The sequence below is a fragment of the Eubalaena glacialis genome, chromosome 3, assembly GCF_028564815.1.
Source record: "Eubalaena glacialis isolate mEubGla1 chromosome 3, mEubGla1.1.hap2.+ XY, whole genome shotgun sequence".
Classification (NCBI taxonomy): domain Eukaryota; kingdom Metazoa; phylum Chordata; class Mammalia; order Artiodactyla; family Balaenidae; genus Eubalaena; species Eubalaena glacialis.
Genome location: NC_083718.1, coordinates 15354182 through 15370886, shown reverse-complemented (window position 1 = coordinate 15370886; position 16705 = coordinate 15354182). Strand labels below are relative to the sequence as shown.

Below are 16705 nucleotides of genomic sequence, written 5' to 3'. Positions count from 1 at the left end.
CCAATAATATTATCTCCTATAAAATCCAAGACAATCTGTTAAAAATATGTCACTAATAGAACAGTCTACAAGTGACTGGATCTATATATAAATCAGTTACTTTACTGTTCCCACAAAAACACTTATAAAATTAATAGAAACTTCTGCTTCAAATTTGGAGGTAGAAGAGTGAGAAGAACTTTCACTACCATGGTAACAACAAGAAAAATCTAGGCTAAGTAAATATCATATTTTTCTGTGAGGGTATCAAAGAGCAGGTAATGCAGAAAAGCCTGGACAAACTGAATTTTAGTAAGAAATAAGTGTTTCATAGTTGAAGGGAGATCTGTGGAACTTTCTATATCTGAGGGTGGGTACTTGGTCCCAGAGGTATAAGCCTGATATATATATAGGGAAAATTTTCAGAGTCAAGAAGAAATCAGCTGTCAACTGTCAATGTGCCCTAGTGACATGACATGAGATCTAGAAGAAGTCCAAATACCAAAACAAGTAGCTCAGTTCCCAAATCCTATTATGCTCTCCACTCATATTTTGCCAAGAAAGTATCTGTTGAAGAGGGCCTAGAAATGGACTCCTACACATTCTTCCAGTGATTGGTTCCAGAGATATGAAAGGATTGAATCCAAATTTCAACCAAAAAATCTACAATCTCCTGCCAGTTTAAATATGAATAAAATCAGAACAATGACATCATCAGTCATTGGGAGTTGGGATAACCACAAGTGAACTCAATGTAATTAGAGCCCAATTTCAGTTCAACACAGTCAATAGAGGCATATTTCCAGATGACCAAATTATTAAAATTAGAATGAAAAATGTATAGCAAATATTATAAATATTTTAAAGAATTTAAAGGTAAAAATACATGTAGTAGATAAAGAGAATACAGCATTTTAGAAGAGAAATGATTGCTCTAAAAGGAATAAAATAAAAGAAGTTCAAAATCTTTACTGGATGAGCTTAACAGCAGGTGGAGAGTGCAAAACAAAAGATTAATGAATTTGAACATAGATAGTTATAAAATAACCACGTGAAAACAAAGAGAAAAAAGATTGAAAGAAAAACAGAGGATGAGTAACTTGTGAGATAATATCAGGAGTTCTGACTTACATGGAGACAGGGTTCCAGGAAGAAGGAAAAGAGAAAATAGGCAGAAAAAAATATTTGAGGAAATAACTGCTGATAAATCTTCAGATTTTGTGATAAAACAGCAACCTATGGATCAGAGAAGCTCAGTGACTTTCAAACAGGATAAATACAATGAAAATCACATCTTAGACATATTATAGTAAAAATTACTGAAACAAAAATAAAGAAAAAGAAAGAAACTTAAACCATCTAGGAGAAAAAAAGATGTTACATACAGGGAAATGATGAAAAGAATGATGGCTGACACTTCATCCGAAATAATGGAGGCCAGAAGATAATGGAATATCTTTAAAAACCTAAAAAAAAAAGAAAGTCAACCTGAATTCTGTGTTCAGTGAAAATATTCAAAAATGAAGTTGAAAGACATTTTCAGATAAACAAAAACTGAGTTAATACATTGTGAATAGTCCTGAAATTCAGTAAATGCTAAAGAATTTTTTTCAAGCTAAAGGAAAATAATACCGGATAGCAATAAATATCTGATGAAGGAATGGAGGGAAATGGAAACAAAAAATATGTGAATAAATAAAAAGTATTTTTTTCCTAATTTTTTAAAAAGACATTTGACTGGCAAAACCCAAAATATAAATATATTCTGTAGTTTACAACCTACATAAAAGTAAAATTTATGGCAAAAATAGCACAAATGATTGGAAGTATGATGCCATAGGAATCTTATATCTGAAGTGGTATAATATCGATTTCTGGTAGAATATTGTAAGTGAAGAATGCATATGATGGTCCATAGAGTAACCATTTTAGGAAGTTTAGGTAAAGAAATGAGAAAGGAATAAAATGGAATATTTAAATAACTCTACTAATCCAAAACAAGTTAGGATAGGCACAATTAAAGAACAAAGAACAAATACAAAAAAAAAAAAAAAAGAAAAAGAAGAACGAAAACAAATAGTAAGATGGTAAACTTAAATTCAACCATATGGATAATTACATTGAATAAAAATATATAAACACACCAACCAAAAGGCGAAGATTATCAGACTGGCTAAAAGGGCAAGACTCTAATACACACTGTTTACAAGAGGTGTACTTTAAGTATAAAAAACAGATGGATTAAAAGTAAAAGGATGGAAAACATAAATCATGGAACACTTTTCATAACAAAATGGCAGTGGCAATATTTATATCAAAGTAATCTTCAAGACCAGTAGTATTACTGGAAATAAAGACATTTCACATTGATAAACAGTCAGTTCTTCAAGAAGAAAATATCCTAAATGTATTAGTATGTAATAGTATAGTTTCAAAATATATGAAATAAAATTTATAAACTAGGGAGAAAATAGGCAAATTCACTACCATATGTGAAGATTTTTAAATGACTTTCTTAGTAATTAATAAAAGAAGTAGCTAAAGGATCTATAAGAATATAGAAAAAGCAAGCAACACTACCAGTGAACTTAAATGGTATTTATTGAACACTATAGCCCAGCCTGGAAAACACCCATTCTTTTCAAATGTACTTGGAAAGTATATACTGGACCATGAAGAAGTCTCAATAAATTTCAAAGGATTGAAGTCATAGAGCTTATTCTCTGACTACATGGAATTAAATTAAAAATCAATATGCGAATGATATCTCATTTCTAAATGATATCTCATTTAGAAAATTTCTAAATATTTAAAATTAACTCATTTTTAAATAACGTGTAAATCAAAAAAGAAATGACAAGGGAATTTTTTTAGTTGAAATTTTAAAAGTTAAAAAATGAAACTACAGCATTATCAGCTTTTAAAATGCAGGTAAAGTGTTTAGAAGTTAATGTTTAGGTTAAATGATTATCTTAGAAGAAAAAGATCCAAGCCTTTCCATGTTTCTTATTAAAAGAGCTAACAAAAGAATAAATTAAACTCCAAATAATAAGACATAGAAAATAATTAAGATCAGATATCAATGAAATGGAAACAGATATCAAGGCCCAATTTTGGCTTTCAAGAATAATGGACAGGGCTTCCCTGGTGGTGCAGTGGTTAGGAATCCACCTGCCAATGCAGGGGACACAGGTTCGAGCCCTGGTCCGGGAAGATCCCACATGCCGCGGAGGAACTAAGCCCGTGTGCCACAACTACTGAGCCTGCGCTCTAGAGCCTGCGAGCCACAACTACTGAGCCCATGTACCACAACTACTGAAACCTGCACACCTAGAGCCCATGCTCTGCAACAAGAGAAGCCACCACAATGAGAAGCCCAAACAAGGAAGAGTAGCCCCCGCTTGCTGCAACTAGAGGAAGCCTGCACACAGCAACGAAGACCCAATGCAGCCAAAAATAAATAAATAAAATAAATAAATTTATTTAAAAGAAAAGAATAATGGGCAGTGGAGGGTAGATTTTGAATTAATTTAAAAAATCAATCAGTGTGATTCACCACATTAATAGAGGGATTGGAACAAAGTATCATATTTTCTCAATAGATATGGAACGGATTTGACAAAATTTAACACCTACTCATAATGGAAACTTTCAGCAAACTAGGAATAGAGGGGGACTTTCCCAATTAAATAAAGGACCACTTTGAACATCCTACAGCTAATATACTCAATGGTGAAACAACATGTGCTTTGCTTCTAAGATTGGGATCAGCATTCAAATTTTACTAGTGGTCCTAGTCTCTGCAATAAAGCAATAAAATAAGTAAAAGTCACAAATGTTGGAAAGGAAAAGGAAAATGTCTTTATTTGTAATTGATGTGATTATGTATGTATATTCAATCTCTAAGTACTAGAACTATTCAATAATAAGAATTCAGAAAGGTAGCACATACAAAATCAATGTAGATAAAATTAATCAAATATACTAATAATAAATAGTTGAAAAAAGTGTAAAAGTAGCATTTAAAAGAGCATCCGAAACATAATACTTAAATTTAACAAAATAAGTGAAAAGATTCTACACCCAAAATTGTAAAACGACTTAGGAAAATTAAAGTAAATATAAATAAATGAGAAGAGTTATCACGATTGTGGATGATAAACAAAAGATTGTTAAAATAGTCCTTCCCCTCAAGTCAATCTATAGGCTTAATGTAATTTCAATCAAAATTACAGCAAACTTTTTTAAAGAAATTCTCAAGTTGATTCTACAAGTTAAAAGGAAATTCAAAAGGTCTAGAATATTTGAAAACAAGATTGAATATAGTCTGGTGAATTTGTCAGACTTATGCTATCTGACTTCATGACTTAAAATAAGGCCACAAAAATCAAGACATTGTATTATTTGTGAAGTACTGACAAATAGATTAGAAATAGACCCAAATTTCCATTGTCAATTAAATTTGGTGAAGTTAAGGCAATTAAATGAGGAAAGCACAATCTTTTCACCAATGATATTGCATAATCTGGAGTGATCTGGAAAAAATGAAGCTGGATCCCTACCTCACATCATACATACAAATTAATCTGAGATGGAGTCAAAGTCCTAAAAATAAAAGCTAAAATTATAAAGTTTTTAGGAGAAAAATGAAAGAATATCTTGGTGACCTTGGTGTTGGTAAAGACTTCTTAGGATATAAAAAGCACTGTCCATTCAAAAATGATAAATTCAACTTCTTCAGAAGATGCTAAGAATATGAAAAGACAAGCCACAGAACGAGTCATAGGCTACGTATATGTTTTAGTAAGAAAATACCAAGCAGTTTTCTGAAATGGTTGTTCCATCTTACATTTACATACAGCAGAATTTAGTGTTTTTAATTTTAGCCATTCTAGTGAGTATAGCATGGTATCTCACTGTAGTTTTAATTTGCAGTTTCCTGATGATTGATGAAACTGAGCATCTTCCTTGTGAACCTTATTATTCACATATCAGGGTTTGTTGGTCATGATTGTTCAAACTTTTTAATTTTTAAAATTCTTTTATACAATTTTAAAGGTTACATTCCATTTACAGTTATTACAAAATATTGGCTATAGTCCCCATGTTGTACAATGTATCTTTGTAGCCTGTCTTATACCCAATAGTTTGTACCTCCACTCTCCACCACTATATAGCTCCTCTCCCCTCTCTCCACTGGTAACCACTAGTTGGTTCTCTATATCTGTGAGTGTGCTGCTTTTTTGTTATATTTACTAGCTTTTTGTAGTTTTTAGATTCTACATATAAGTGATATCATACAATATTTGTCTTTCTCTGACTTATTTCACTTAGCACAATGCCCTCCAAGACCATCCATGTTGCCGCAAATAGCAAAATTCCATTCTTTTTAATGGCTGAGTAGTATTCCATTGTATATATACCACATCTTCTTTATCCATTCATCTGTCGATGGACATTTATGTTACTTCAGTATCTTGGCAATTGTAAACAATGCTGCTTTGAACATTGGGGTGCTTGTATCTTTTTGAATTAGTGTTTTTATTTATGTATTTATTTATTTATTTTTGGATATATACCCAGGAGTGGAATTGCTGGGTCATAGGGTAGTTCTGTTTTTAGTACTTTGAGAAACCTCCATCCTGTTTTCCACAGTGGCTGCACCAATTTACATTCCCACCAACAGTGTACAAGAGTTCCCTTTACTCCACATCCTGGCCAGCATTTGTTATTTGTGTTCTTTTTGATGATAGCCATTCTGACAGGTGTGAGGTAATATCTCATTGTGGTTTTGATTTGCATTTCCCTGATGATTAAGCTATGTTGAGCATCTTTTCATGTGCCTCTTGGCCAGTTTCATTTCCTCTTTGAAAAAAATGTATTGAGTTGTAGGATTTCGTTGTAGGATTTCTTTATATATGCTACACATCCATGTCTGTTATGAGAATTTGAAATTCTGGTTCAAGATTTTTTTTTCATATCTGTAAATGCTTTTTAGCAGCTCTTGCATTCATGCTGGGGAGTTGTGTTATAGTTTCTTATAATTATAGTTTCTGTGCTTGGATTTTGGAGGGAAGAATTTTCTTCAGCTAAAATGTTTTGGTTCTCAATTTCATTTTGTTCTTACAGTAGCTGTATAAGGATATTATATGGTAATTTCCAGTCATTTTTAAATGTCTTACCTTTTGCTGAATATGCAATACCAATGGTATATCAGTTAGGATGAAGGTTTTGGGTAGGTTTTTTGGTTCAAGAGAGACACATCCTGTTGTTTTTGTGAATGGTGATAGATGGTGCGCTCTGTGGTGATTTGTGTGTTTTCTGATTTTCTGATTCTCTTTTGTTAATTCAGAACTCTTAATTTCCTGTTTGCTTCCTTCCCTCACACTAAGAGATATGGCTTCTTCTAGTGCTTTCCCTTTCCTCTGGAAGCAGTGCCTTCCACAGATTGCTCTTTCTTTTTCTGGACCCTTTCAGGCCTCTTTCTTTGAATATCTCAGTAGCCAATATTTTATTCTCAGTGTCGTTGTTGTTGTTTGCTTGCTTGTTTGTTTGCTTGTTTAACTCAGGGAGGAACTGACTTTCAGGGGGTGATTTTATCTGACTTCTGCCATGGCTGGGTCCTTGCTGCCCTCTGCCCTTTTCTGTTCATTCTTTATTCTACTCTCAACTCCAGTGTGAACTCTGGTGCTGACTCTTCTGGTTTAGAATGTTTATGTCTCTATTTCACATACTGAAGTTTTTAGAATTCTCTGTCTCCTATTGACTCTATAGGCTTGGGTTATGGTGATTATATTTGTTCTCCTTCATGATCAGAATGGTTTTTAGAGAAAAATGTGGAAATATTAGGCTGCTATCATTATCCAATGGGAAGCTGAATCATCCGGACCAAAATTTTAAATGTTATAGTCATGAATGTGCTAGAAGAAACTATTAAAGACTACTTTTTATTATTCTGTAAGGAAGTACTTTCTAATTAAAGCACAAATTCTAGAAGAAATTAAGAAAAATTGTTTTAAAATTTTGAGTTGTTTTATTTTAGCCTATAGAATAATGAAAAACAACAACATAAGGTTAAAAGGCACACAGCAAACTGGGAGAAAGTATTTGAAACATCTTTCTAGACAAAGGATCAATGAGGTGTCACCTCACACTGGTCAGAATGGCCATCATCAAAAATGTCTACAAATAATAAATGCTGGAGAAAGTGTGGAGAAAAAGGAACCCTCCTACACTGTTGGTGGGAATGTAAATTGGTGTAGTCACTATGGAGAACAGTATGGGGGTTCCTTAAAAAACTAAAACTAGAGCTACCATATGATCCTGCAAGCCCACTTCTGGGCATATATACAGAGAAAAACATAATTAGAAAAGATACATGCAACCCGATGTTTGTAGCACTATTTAAAATAGCCAAGACATGGAAGCAACCTAAATATCTATTGACGGATGAATGGATAAAGAAGATGTGGTATATATATACAGTGGAATATTACTCAGCTGTAAAAAAAGAATGAAATAATGCCATTTGCATCAACATGGACGGACCTAGAGATTATCATACTAAGTGAAGTAAGTCAGACACAGAAAGACAAATACCATATGATATCACTTATATGTGGAATCTAAAAATAGGATACAAATGAACTTACTCACAAAACAGAAATAGACTCACAGACATAGAAAACAAAGCTATGGTTACCAAGGGGAGCAGGGGAGGAATAAATTACAAGTTTTTTTTTAAAAAAGGATCAACATCTAATCCTTCAAAAATTTATTGAGGGCTTAGAATGAAGCAGGCACTGTTCTAGATTTATATTTTAAGGGACGGAGATATGAGGTAAATGAAATAAATGATGAAAGTATAGTACGGGCTGGAGATGGTGAGTGCTATGCAGAAAGGCAAAGCAGACGGGTGATTATAATTGTTAATAAACCAGTCTTAATGGGTCTCTCAGAGAAGTTGAATTTGAGAAAAGGCCTGTTAAAAAAATGAGATACCAAACCATGCAGATACCTGGGAAAGATGTTTCCAGGCAGAGGGAAGAACAATTAATGAGGTAGCCAGAGTGGAGAAAGGGAGGGGAAGCATAATTGGAAATGGGAGACATAGTGAAGGCTGGATTATTTAAGATGTTGTAGGCTATTATGATGACTTTGGCTTTTACTTGATGTGAGACAAGAAGCCTTTGGTGGTCACCAGATAGAGGAAAGACGTGACCAGAATTGTCCTTTGATGGGATGACTGTAGCTATTATTTTAGAATAGACTATAGTGTGTGTGTGTGTGTGTGTGTGTGTGTGTGTGTGTGTGTTGTGTGTTGGGGGGGCATGGAGCAAGGATGGAAAAAGGGAGGTCAAAAATGTTAAGGGAGATAATTACAATAATCCAGGAGACAGAGAATGGTGACTCATAACATGTGATGACCCACAATATTTAAAGAACTCAAATAAAGCAAGTCGAAACCAATAAATAGACCTTTGAAATTGGACAAGAGACATTTGTGTGCACAACTCCCACAAAAATATATGGCTATCTTTATGGCTAACATATATATGAAGTTTTTACTATCACCAATAATATGAAAAGTGAATTAAAACAAACCTGAATTCTCATTCTTTCGTCTCAGATTTTGAAATATCCATTATTGGCCAGAGTATGCGGATGTGGTCATTCAAACTCTGAAAAAGTATTGGGTTGGCCAAAAGGTTCCTTCAGTTTTTAGGTAAAAATAAAAGACACATTTTTCATTTTTACCAAGAACTTTATTAAACAACGTATTCACCATTTTGTTCTACTACCTTCTGCCATTTTTCAGGTAACTTCATAACTCCATCTTCCCAAAACTTTTTATCTTTTTGAGCAAAGAACTGTTCTAGGTGCCTTTTACAGTCTTCCAGGGAATTGAAATTTTTCCATTAAGAGAATTTTGGTAAAGGCCAAAATAAATGGAAAACCGAAGGTGCAATGTCTGGTGAATACAACAGGTGAATCAGAACTTCCCAGCCAAGCTGTAACAGTTTTTGCCTGGTCATCAAAGAAACACGTGGTCTTGCACTATCCTGATGGAAGATTATGCATTTTCTGTTGACTAATTCTGGACGCTTTTTGTCGAGTGCTGTTTTCAGTTGGTCTAATTGGGATCAGTACTTGTTGGAATTAATTGTTTGGTTTTCCGGAAGGAGCTCATAATAGAGGACTCTCTTCCAATCCCACCATATACACAACATCCCCATCTCTGGATGAAGACCGGCCTTTGGTGTGGTTGGTGGTGGTTCATTTCGCTTGCCCCATGATCTCATCCATTCCACATTGTTGTACAGTATCCACTTTTCATTGCCCGTCACAATTTGTTTTAAAAATGGAACATTTTTGTTATGTTTAAGTAGAGAATCGCATGGGAAGTATGGTCAAGAAGGTTTTTTTTGCTTAACTTATGTGAAACCCAAATATCAAAGTGATTAATATAACCAAGCTGGTACAAATGATTTTCAACGCTTGATTTGGATATTTTGAGTATGTCAGCTATCTCCCGTGTGGTATAATGTTGATTGTTCTCAATTAATATCTCTATTTGATTGCTATCAACTTCAACTGGTCTACGCGACCATGGAGCATCGTCCAGCGAGAAATCCCAGCATGAAACTTTGCAAACCACTTTTGACACGTTCAATCAGTCACAGCAACTTCTCCATACACTGCAGAAATCTTTTTTTGCGTTTCAGTTGCATTTTTACCTTTCTTGAAATAATAAAGCATAACATGCTGAAAATGTTGCTTTTTATCTTCCATCTTCAATATTAAAATGCCTACATAAAAATTCACCAATTTTGATGTCTTTTTTAAAATACGCACTGATATGACAGCTGTCACATGCAATCTAACAAAATTGTTTCGAATGAAGTTAAAGACAACTAAGCACTATTAGAGCCATCTTACGGAAAAAACCAAATGAACTTTTTTGCCAACCCAATATTTGAATTAATTATTAGTTTTCAAAGACCATATGGCAATATGCGTAAAGTTTTAAAAAATTAACCTCTTTGACTGAACATTATCTTAGAGCCTACCAATATGCAAGCAAAACTGTTTGTTGCAATACTACTTTTAATATCAAAAAATTAGAAACCAACTAAATGTTATCTAAGATAAAATTATAAAATAAATTATGTAAATGTATTTAGTTATTAGAGAATATCACGTATCTTTGTGAACTGAAGTGGAAAGATATCTGCTCTATGTTACAAAGTGAAAAACACAGAAGCATTTTTCACAATAGCTGAGATATGGAAACAGCCCAAATGTCCATCAGTGGATGAATGGATAAAGAAAATATACATACATACACAAACATGTACAATGGAATATTATTCAACCACGAGAAAGAAAGAAATCCTACCATTTGCAACAAAATGGATGAACCTGGAGGGCATTATGCTAAGTGAAATAACCCAGATAGAGAAAGATGAATACTGTAGGATCTCACTGACATGTGGAATAAATTAAAAAAAAAAAAATCAAGCTCATACAAACAGGGAGCAGAATAGTGGTTACCAGGGACTGGGGAGATGTTGGTCAAAGACTACAAAGTTGCAGTTATGTAGGATGAAAAAGCCTAGAGAGCTAATGTATAGGAATGATGACTATACTTAATAATACTATAATAATACTGTATGGAAAGGTACTAAGAGAATAGATATCAGATGCACTTATCACACACAAATTTAGTACCTATGTGAGGATATAGTATGTTAATTAGTTTGACTGTAGTAATCATTTCACTATGTATATGTATAAATCATCATGTTGAACAGCTTAAATATATGCAATTTTATTTTGAAAAATTTTAAAAACTTACAGAATAGCGGGCGTGATGTTATCCAATTTCAGTAAAGAAAAAACAGATAAACAATGACATACATGTGTATAAATATTTCTGAGAAAAACTTTGCCAAATTGTTGGTAATAGTTTCTCTGAGGGTGACAGGTAAACCTATAGAGAATTTTCACTTTCAGCTTTTATAGTTTGAATTTTATGTAATTCTATTATTTCTTCATTTTCAGCAAACCTTTGTATTGAAGTTTAACATACAAACAGAAAAGTGCAAAAATCGTAGGTGTACCGGTTGACAGATTTCAAAACCGGAATAGCTTTATGTAACCAGCACCGAATTACTAAATAGAATAGTACTGATCCCCCAGAACCTCTGCATTGTGCCCTGTTCTAAACCCCAACCAGGATTACCACTATCCCGACCTCTAAAACCATAGATTTATTATGCGTGGTTTTACACTTGATGTAAAAGGGATCATGCAGTATGTATTCTTCTGTGCCTAGCATTTTTTATCCAATATTTTGTTTGTGAGATTCATGCGTGTAGTTGCATGTGGCTATATTTTGTTCATTCTCATTGCTATATTATACCTCATTTATTTATCCTTTCTGCAGTTGGTGGGCATTTGTGTATGTTCCATTTTAATGGTATAATAAAAAGTATTTCTATATACATACTTGTATATTTTTCTGAAGATGTGTGTTTGTGTGTGTGTGTGGTGGGATATATAACTTGGAGTGGAATGGCTAGACCAAAAGGTATGCATATATTTAAGAGATATAAATTAATAAGTACTGCCAAGCAGCTTTTCAGAAAGGTGGTACCAATTATACTCCCACTAATAGTTAATGAGCATTCCAGTTGCTGTACTTACTTGAGTATATTTAGTATTTTCTATTTTATTTTAGCCATTCTGGTGGGTGTTTAGTGGTATTGCATTTTATTTTGCATTTCTCTGATGACTCACAATGCTGAGCATCTTTTTCATACATTTATTTGTCATTTGGACATCATCTTTTTGAAGAGCCATTTGCCCCCATTCTTTTAATGAGTCATTCATCTTTTTTTAATTGATTTGTAGGAATTATATATATTTTTATTGGATATGTATGTTATCAGAAATACATATTATAAATATCTTCTCCTGTTATGTTAGTTACCTTTTCACTCTCTTATTTGTGCCTTTTCTTAGACAAAAGTTCTTAATCCTAATACAATTTATAACCATTTCCCTTTCTATTATACTTTTACCTGTATTGTTTAAGAACTCTTTGCCTATTCCATGGGCTTGTCACCGTATTGTTTTTATGATTAAAATTTTAAAGTTGCAAACACATTTACATAGAAGCTAAGTATTTCCATGCGGATCTTGGATTTTCAGATTTTTTTAAAATGTGAGGCCACGGATATATGTCTCTTTTATATATCTCTGTATCCCAATAGCCTAGAAAGGTGGCTGCACAAAGTATATTTTCCTAAAAATAGTCCTTGGATGAATGAATAAATTTTTCTATTGAGATAGAAAAATGCTCTGTCATTTCCCCAAATACTTGAAACAAAAAATTGAACTTTAGAATATCTCCTGTTTTCTTTGCATCAAAATCTAAATTTTAGCAAGTGAGAAATGTTTATTTCTCACTTTTCTGCCCATTTTAGTCAGCATGGCTCTTTAACGCAAACCTCTAAAAAGAAAAATGCTTTGGTATTGCTCTGCTCTGCTCCACATGTCTTCTTACTCTTGAGCCCAGGATGAAAGCACATTCATGAGGCACAGGAGAAAATAGGAGTCAAGCTCAGTCACACAGTATATATTTAAAGCTTCTTCTCTAACGTGGTACCACGTGTCTGCTTCCACTTCTTTGCCCGAAACAAGTCACATGGCTGAGCCTAAAGTCAGCGGATGGGGATGTATAAGCATATGATTGACTACATGATTTAAGGCATTTGGCTCAAAAGATAGGATTTATCAGTGTCTACAACATTAATTGTCAAGAACATGATGTTTCAATGGAAGTGTGCATTTTTTTATTTCTTTACTTGCAAAAAAAACCCTCATTCATTATAAATCTTTGTAATGTAAGGAAAAAATTTGACCATACAACAGCAAATCAAGTTACTTTACTAAATCCTCATTTCTCACAAGAAATATCCCTTGGTCTGTGTATTCTATTTTAGTTGGGCTAAATTTTATATAACATTTCTGTGTTATGTAAGTGTAAAAGCTGGGAATTAAATGGTGTGTCTGAAAAACACATGCACGTGCATATTCTTGAATAACATGATATTGTTGATTTTTTCCCAAGTATAACTTGGCTAAATATTTCTGTAATTCTTATTGTGATTCATAATTTCATTCACCAAATTTCCCTTCAACTGGGGATGAATAGTTGTATTCCCAGACTGAGCAATTATTATTTTCTTCCCTCATTCAAATCCTGGCTTTTGCTCCCCTGGTTACCGCCATGTAGATGCCTACAGCACCCTGGTAGAGAGTGTTGTTGTCTTCGTGTTCTGAATTGTAGCTATTTTCATGAAATAACCTTTAGTTGTTTAATTTGAAAACAATAGTCTTAATTATAGTATTTGATACCACATATGAAATTTTAAAATGGTCACAGAAAGGTAAGCCTTCTCTTCTGTAGAAGAGAGCCACTCTGAACCAAAAGGAGAGAAGCTTAAGAGAAGAAGAGTTGATAGAAATATGATTTTTCTCTGGTCAGAAGGTACACCAGATTTTGGCCGTGTCTGTGCTTTTGTTGGCAGATGTGTCCTCCTTATATCTGACTGTGCCACCCTAATAATTTGTTTCTATGTCTCCCATTTCATTCTCTACCAGATTTTTCTAGTGAGACCTCGATACCCACTGCCTTCTCATCCATTCCATCAAAAATTATTACCCAGCAGGTTGGACTCTGCTCGTTCTACTCAATTGAAAAAGATAGTAATTACCAGCTCTGTAAGCTTTTCTTCAGCTCTCATTATTCTGGACCTATAGGAAGTGTTTACACAGTTAACTAACTTTGCCTTCTTAAAGTTCTCTCCTACCTATGTTTCCATTTTACAATGTGATCCTGATTGTTCTAACTTTATTATTGTCCCGATTCTTTCCTTCTCTTAAGTCTGGGGCATTTTTCCCAGTGGTCCTTGCTGTGTCTCCCAGGGACATGATTTATTGGCAGGTGATTGCCAATTTATTTTTCTAACCCCATTTTCTCTTCTGAGATTTAGTTTCTCATTTCCAAATGATGGATAGTTTTTTTCTTTACATCATTAATATAAACTCACTGTGCCCCAGATGGGGCTTCTATCCTCAACCCCATATTTTCTTCGGTACCTGACCTTTCTATTTCTGTTAATAATGCTGCTTTTCCCTCAGTAACTGGTGAAAAGAATTGACCATCTTACCCCCATCATCACCTCATAACCACTTGTTTTAAGGATTCTCTTCTGAAATATGTAGACTCCATTCTTTCAATCCATTTAGTTGTGTATCAGTCCTTAATTAAAATCCTTATCATCTTATTCCCCCAAAGCACAGCAGTATCCTAACTGGTTCCTCTGTAGTTAAATTATCTATATCCTCCAGACATTCCACTGTTAGTTTGGTTGCCTTCATCTTGACTTTGAGCATCTTCTTCCCTTCCTCCACCCAAATTTTAAAGGCTTCCTTTTGTCTACAGGATAAATTCCAACTTTTTTAGTCCACTTAGTAGGAGAGATGAGAGTAATAAAGCTAGTATCAGGGATTCAAGTGAGTTTGGATACTGAAAAGTGATGTATAGGGACAAATGATCTTATTCTAGGAAGTGAGAGAGGCGCCAGGATGGACCAGGTACTGAGTCTCACAGCAAGAATGTAATATCCTAGAAGGTGGGATAAAGAGAATCAGAGAGTGTGAGGTAATGAAATATCAAAATGAGTAGGACAGGTATGTTTGAAAAGGACCAAAAGCATAAAATCTAGAAGACAAAGATGCAGAAGCTAAGAAGGCCAGGAAAAGTTTGAGTTGCCTCTTTGGAAAGTCTGAAGCCCGCATGCCAGGCTTGCCTTTGCTAGTATTAAAATAATTAACTCTAAAGATAGTTATGACACAATCTTCCTTTCCATCTTTGTCTTCTACTCAAACTTCTCAAGCCAGATAGTCTATATATGGCCTGAGATGGGGTCTTGCCTATTTCTCCAGATTCATCTCTTAACTGCCTCCTCCACATCCAGCTTTCCTTAATATTTTCCCTGCCTCTAGGCCTTTATACAGTTTCTCCCAAAGTCCTTCATATTCTCTGAAAACAAGCTCAAGCATCTTATTCTTTGTGAAACCTTTCTTAATCCCTTTGAATCAAATTATATCTTGTAAATAGGTCTGTATCACTATTCACACCTCACTACAGTTTTTTTTTTAAATTCTTTTTCACCAACTAGAATTTAATGTCAGGCACTGGCTTTTTTGTTTTTCTTCGTTATTGTGTGTCAGAGTACTCAACAAATGTTAATGTTCCATAGAAAACATATTTTATAAAATGACAATCTGATGCTCACAAAATGATTTCTGCCCTCCTGCCTCCACACCTGTGTTAAAACTTCTTCCTTACCACTATTGTACCTTCCACCTCCTTTCTTCACATCCATTTACTAAGTACACCAGGACACCATGTGATTTCCGGGGGTAGAAAGATGAATCAGACATGGTTTCTGATTGCAGGAACCTGTTGTAGTCTATTGAATCCAGGGTAAATCCCTCAGCTATGTAGGAACTTTGGTTACCAGCCCAGCATGAAGGCAGCTCTGTCCCCTTCCAACTTACACAATCCTGGTTGACTATATTACTAATCAAATCAATAGCCATTAATTATTCAGTTTTGTGCTCTTGAGCTGTCATTTGGTTCTCATGTATGTTCTTGACCTCTTATTTGATTCTCCCTGTACGACGTGTCTGTTAAGACACACACATTTTATATCTCCAACTAAACTGGAAACTCTTGAGAACAAAGATCTTAAACTTCTTTGCCAGTTTCAGTACATTAACGAAATGTCTTACACTGAGGAAGAGCTTGATAGTATGCATTGAGTGGGTGGGATACCCGTAGAATGGAGGTTGGCCCAGGTGGTGGTAGTGTGAAGACATCATAGAGAACTATTGCATGCTTCCCCTGCTTCCTGAGCAGGGGTAATTTCTGAGAGACAGGAGCACTGTGTGTCTTGGGCAGTGCTGGTAGGTGATCTGAAGGGTGAGTGGAGCCCCTGGAATTCTGAAGGCTGCAGACCATTTGGTTACAGGATGGCATCCCAGAATATTGGCTCTGTGGACCACTTCATAGCAGATTTTTCTCGTTTTTAGCTTCTACTACTGGACAAGTTCTTTAAACTTCATAAGTATTTTAAACAAAGCTCTTTGTGTTTCTTTCACTCATGTCAAAAAGGCATTTATTTTTATGACTCTGATAATATTACCGCATTGACCCCCTAGTATCCAATTTTGGGTTGACAACACATCTTTTTATGTTGATGAGTTTTGCATATATTTAAACTTCATTATATATTGATTAGTGGGAGTGCAGGCTTGAGTTTCCAAGTATGGGTTGGCATTCATAATGGGATACAGTTAAAACCAAATGGCTGGGACCATCCCAGTGCATTGCTGTGTATAATTCCCTGACTGTACTCACTACATCATAAATAATAATGAAAGTAAATGTGCGTTTATCAGAAAGAATCAACAAAACCCAGCACTGATTCGCTGATTGCACTTGTCTCCCCAGGCATTAAGGCCAGCTTTCGAACGAGGGTGCCTGAAGGTTTGATTGTCTTTGCGGCATCACCTGGCAATCAGGAAGAGTATTTCGCAATTCAGTTGAAGAATGGACGCCCTTATTTTCTTTTTGATCCTCAGGTAA

The 16705-nt window shown here is 34.5% G+C and overlaps 1 protein-coding gene across 1 annotated transcript in view; it reads left to right on the top strand.

Moving 5' to 3' along the window:
* USH2A (usherin) overlaps positions 1-16705 on the top strand; it is a 795289-nt gene that overhangs the window by 286764 nt on the left and 491820 nt on the right. Inside the window, exon 21 of the mRNA XM_061185303.1 lies at positions 16571-16701. Within this exon, the coding sequence (XP_061041286.1) occupies positions 16571-16701 (131 nt within the window). The remainder of the gene's footprint in view (positions 1-16570; positions 16702-16705) is intronic.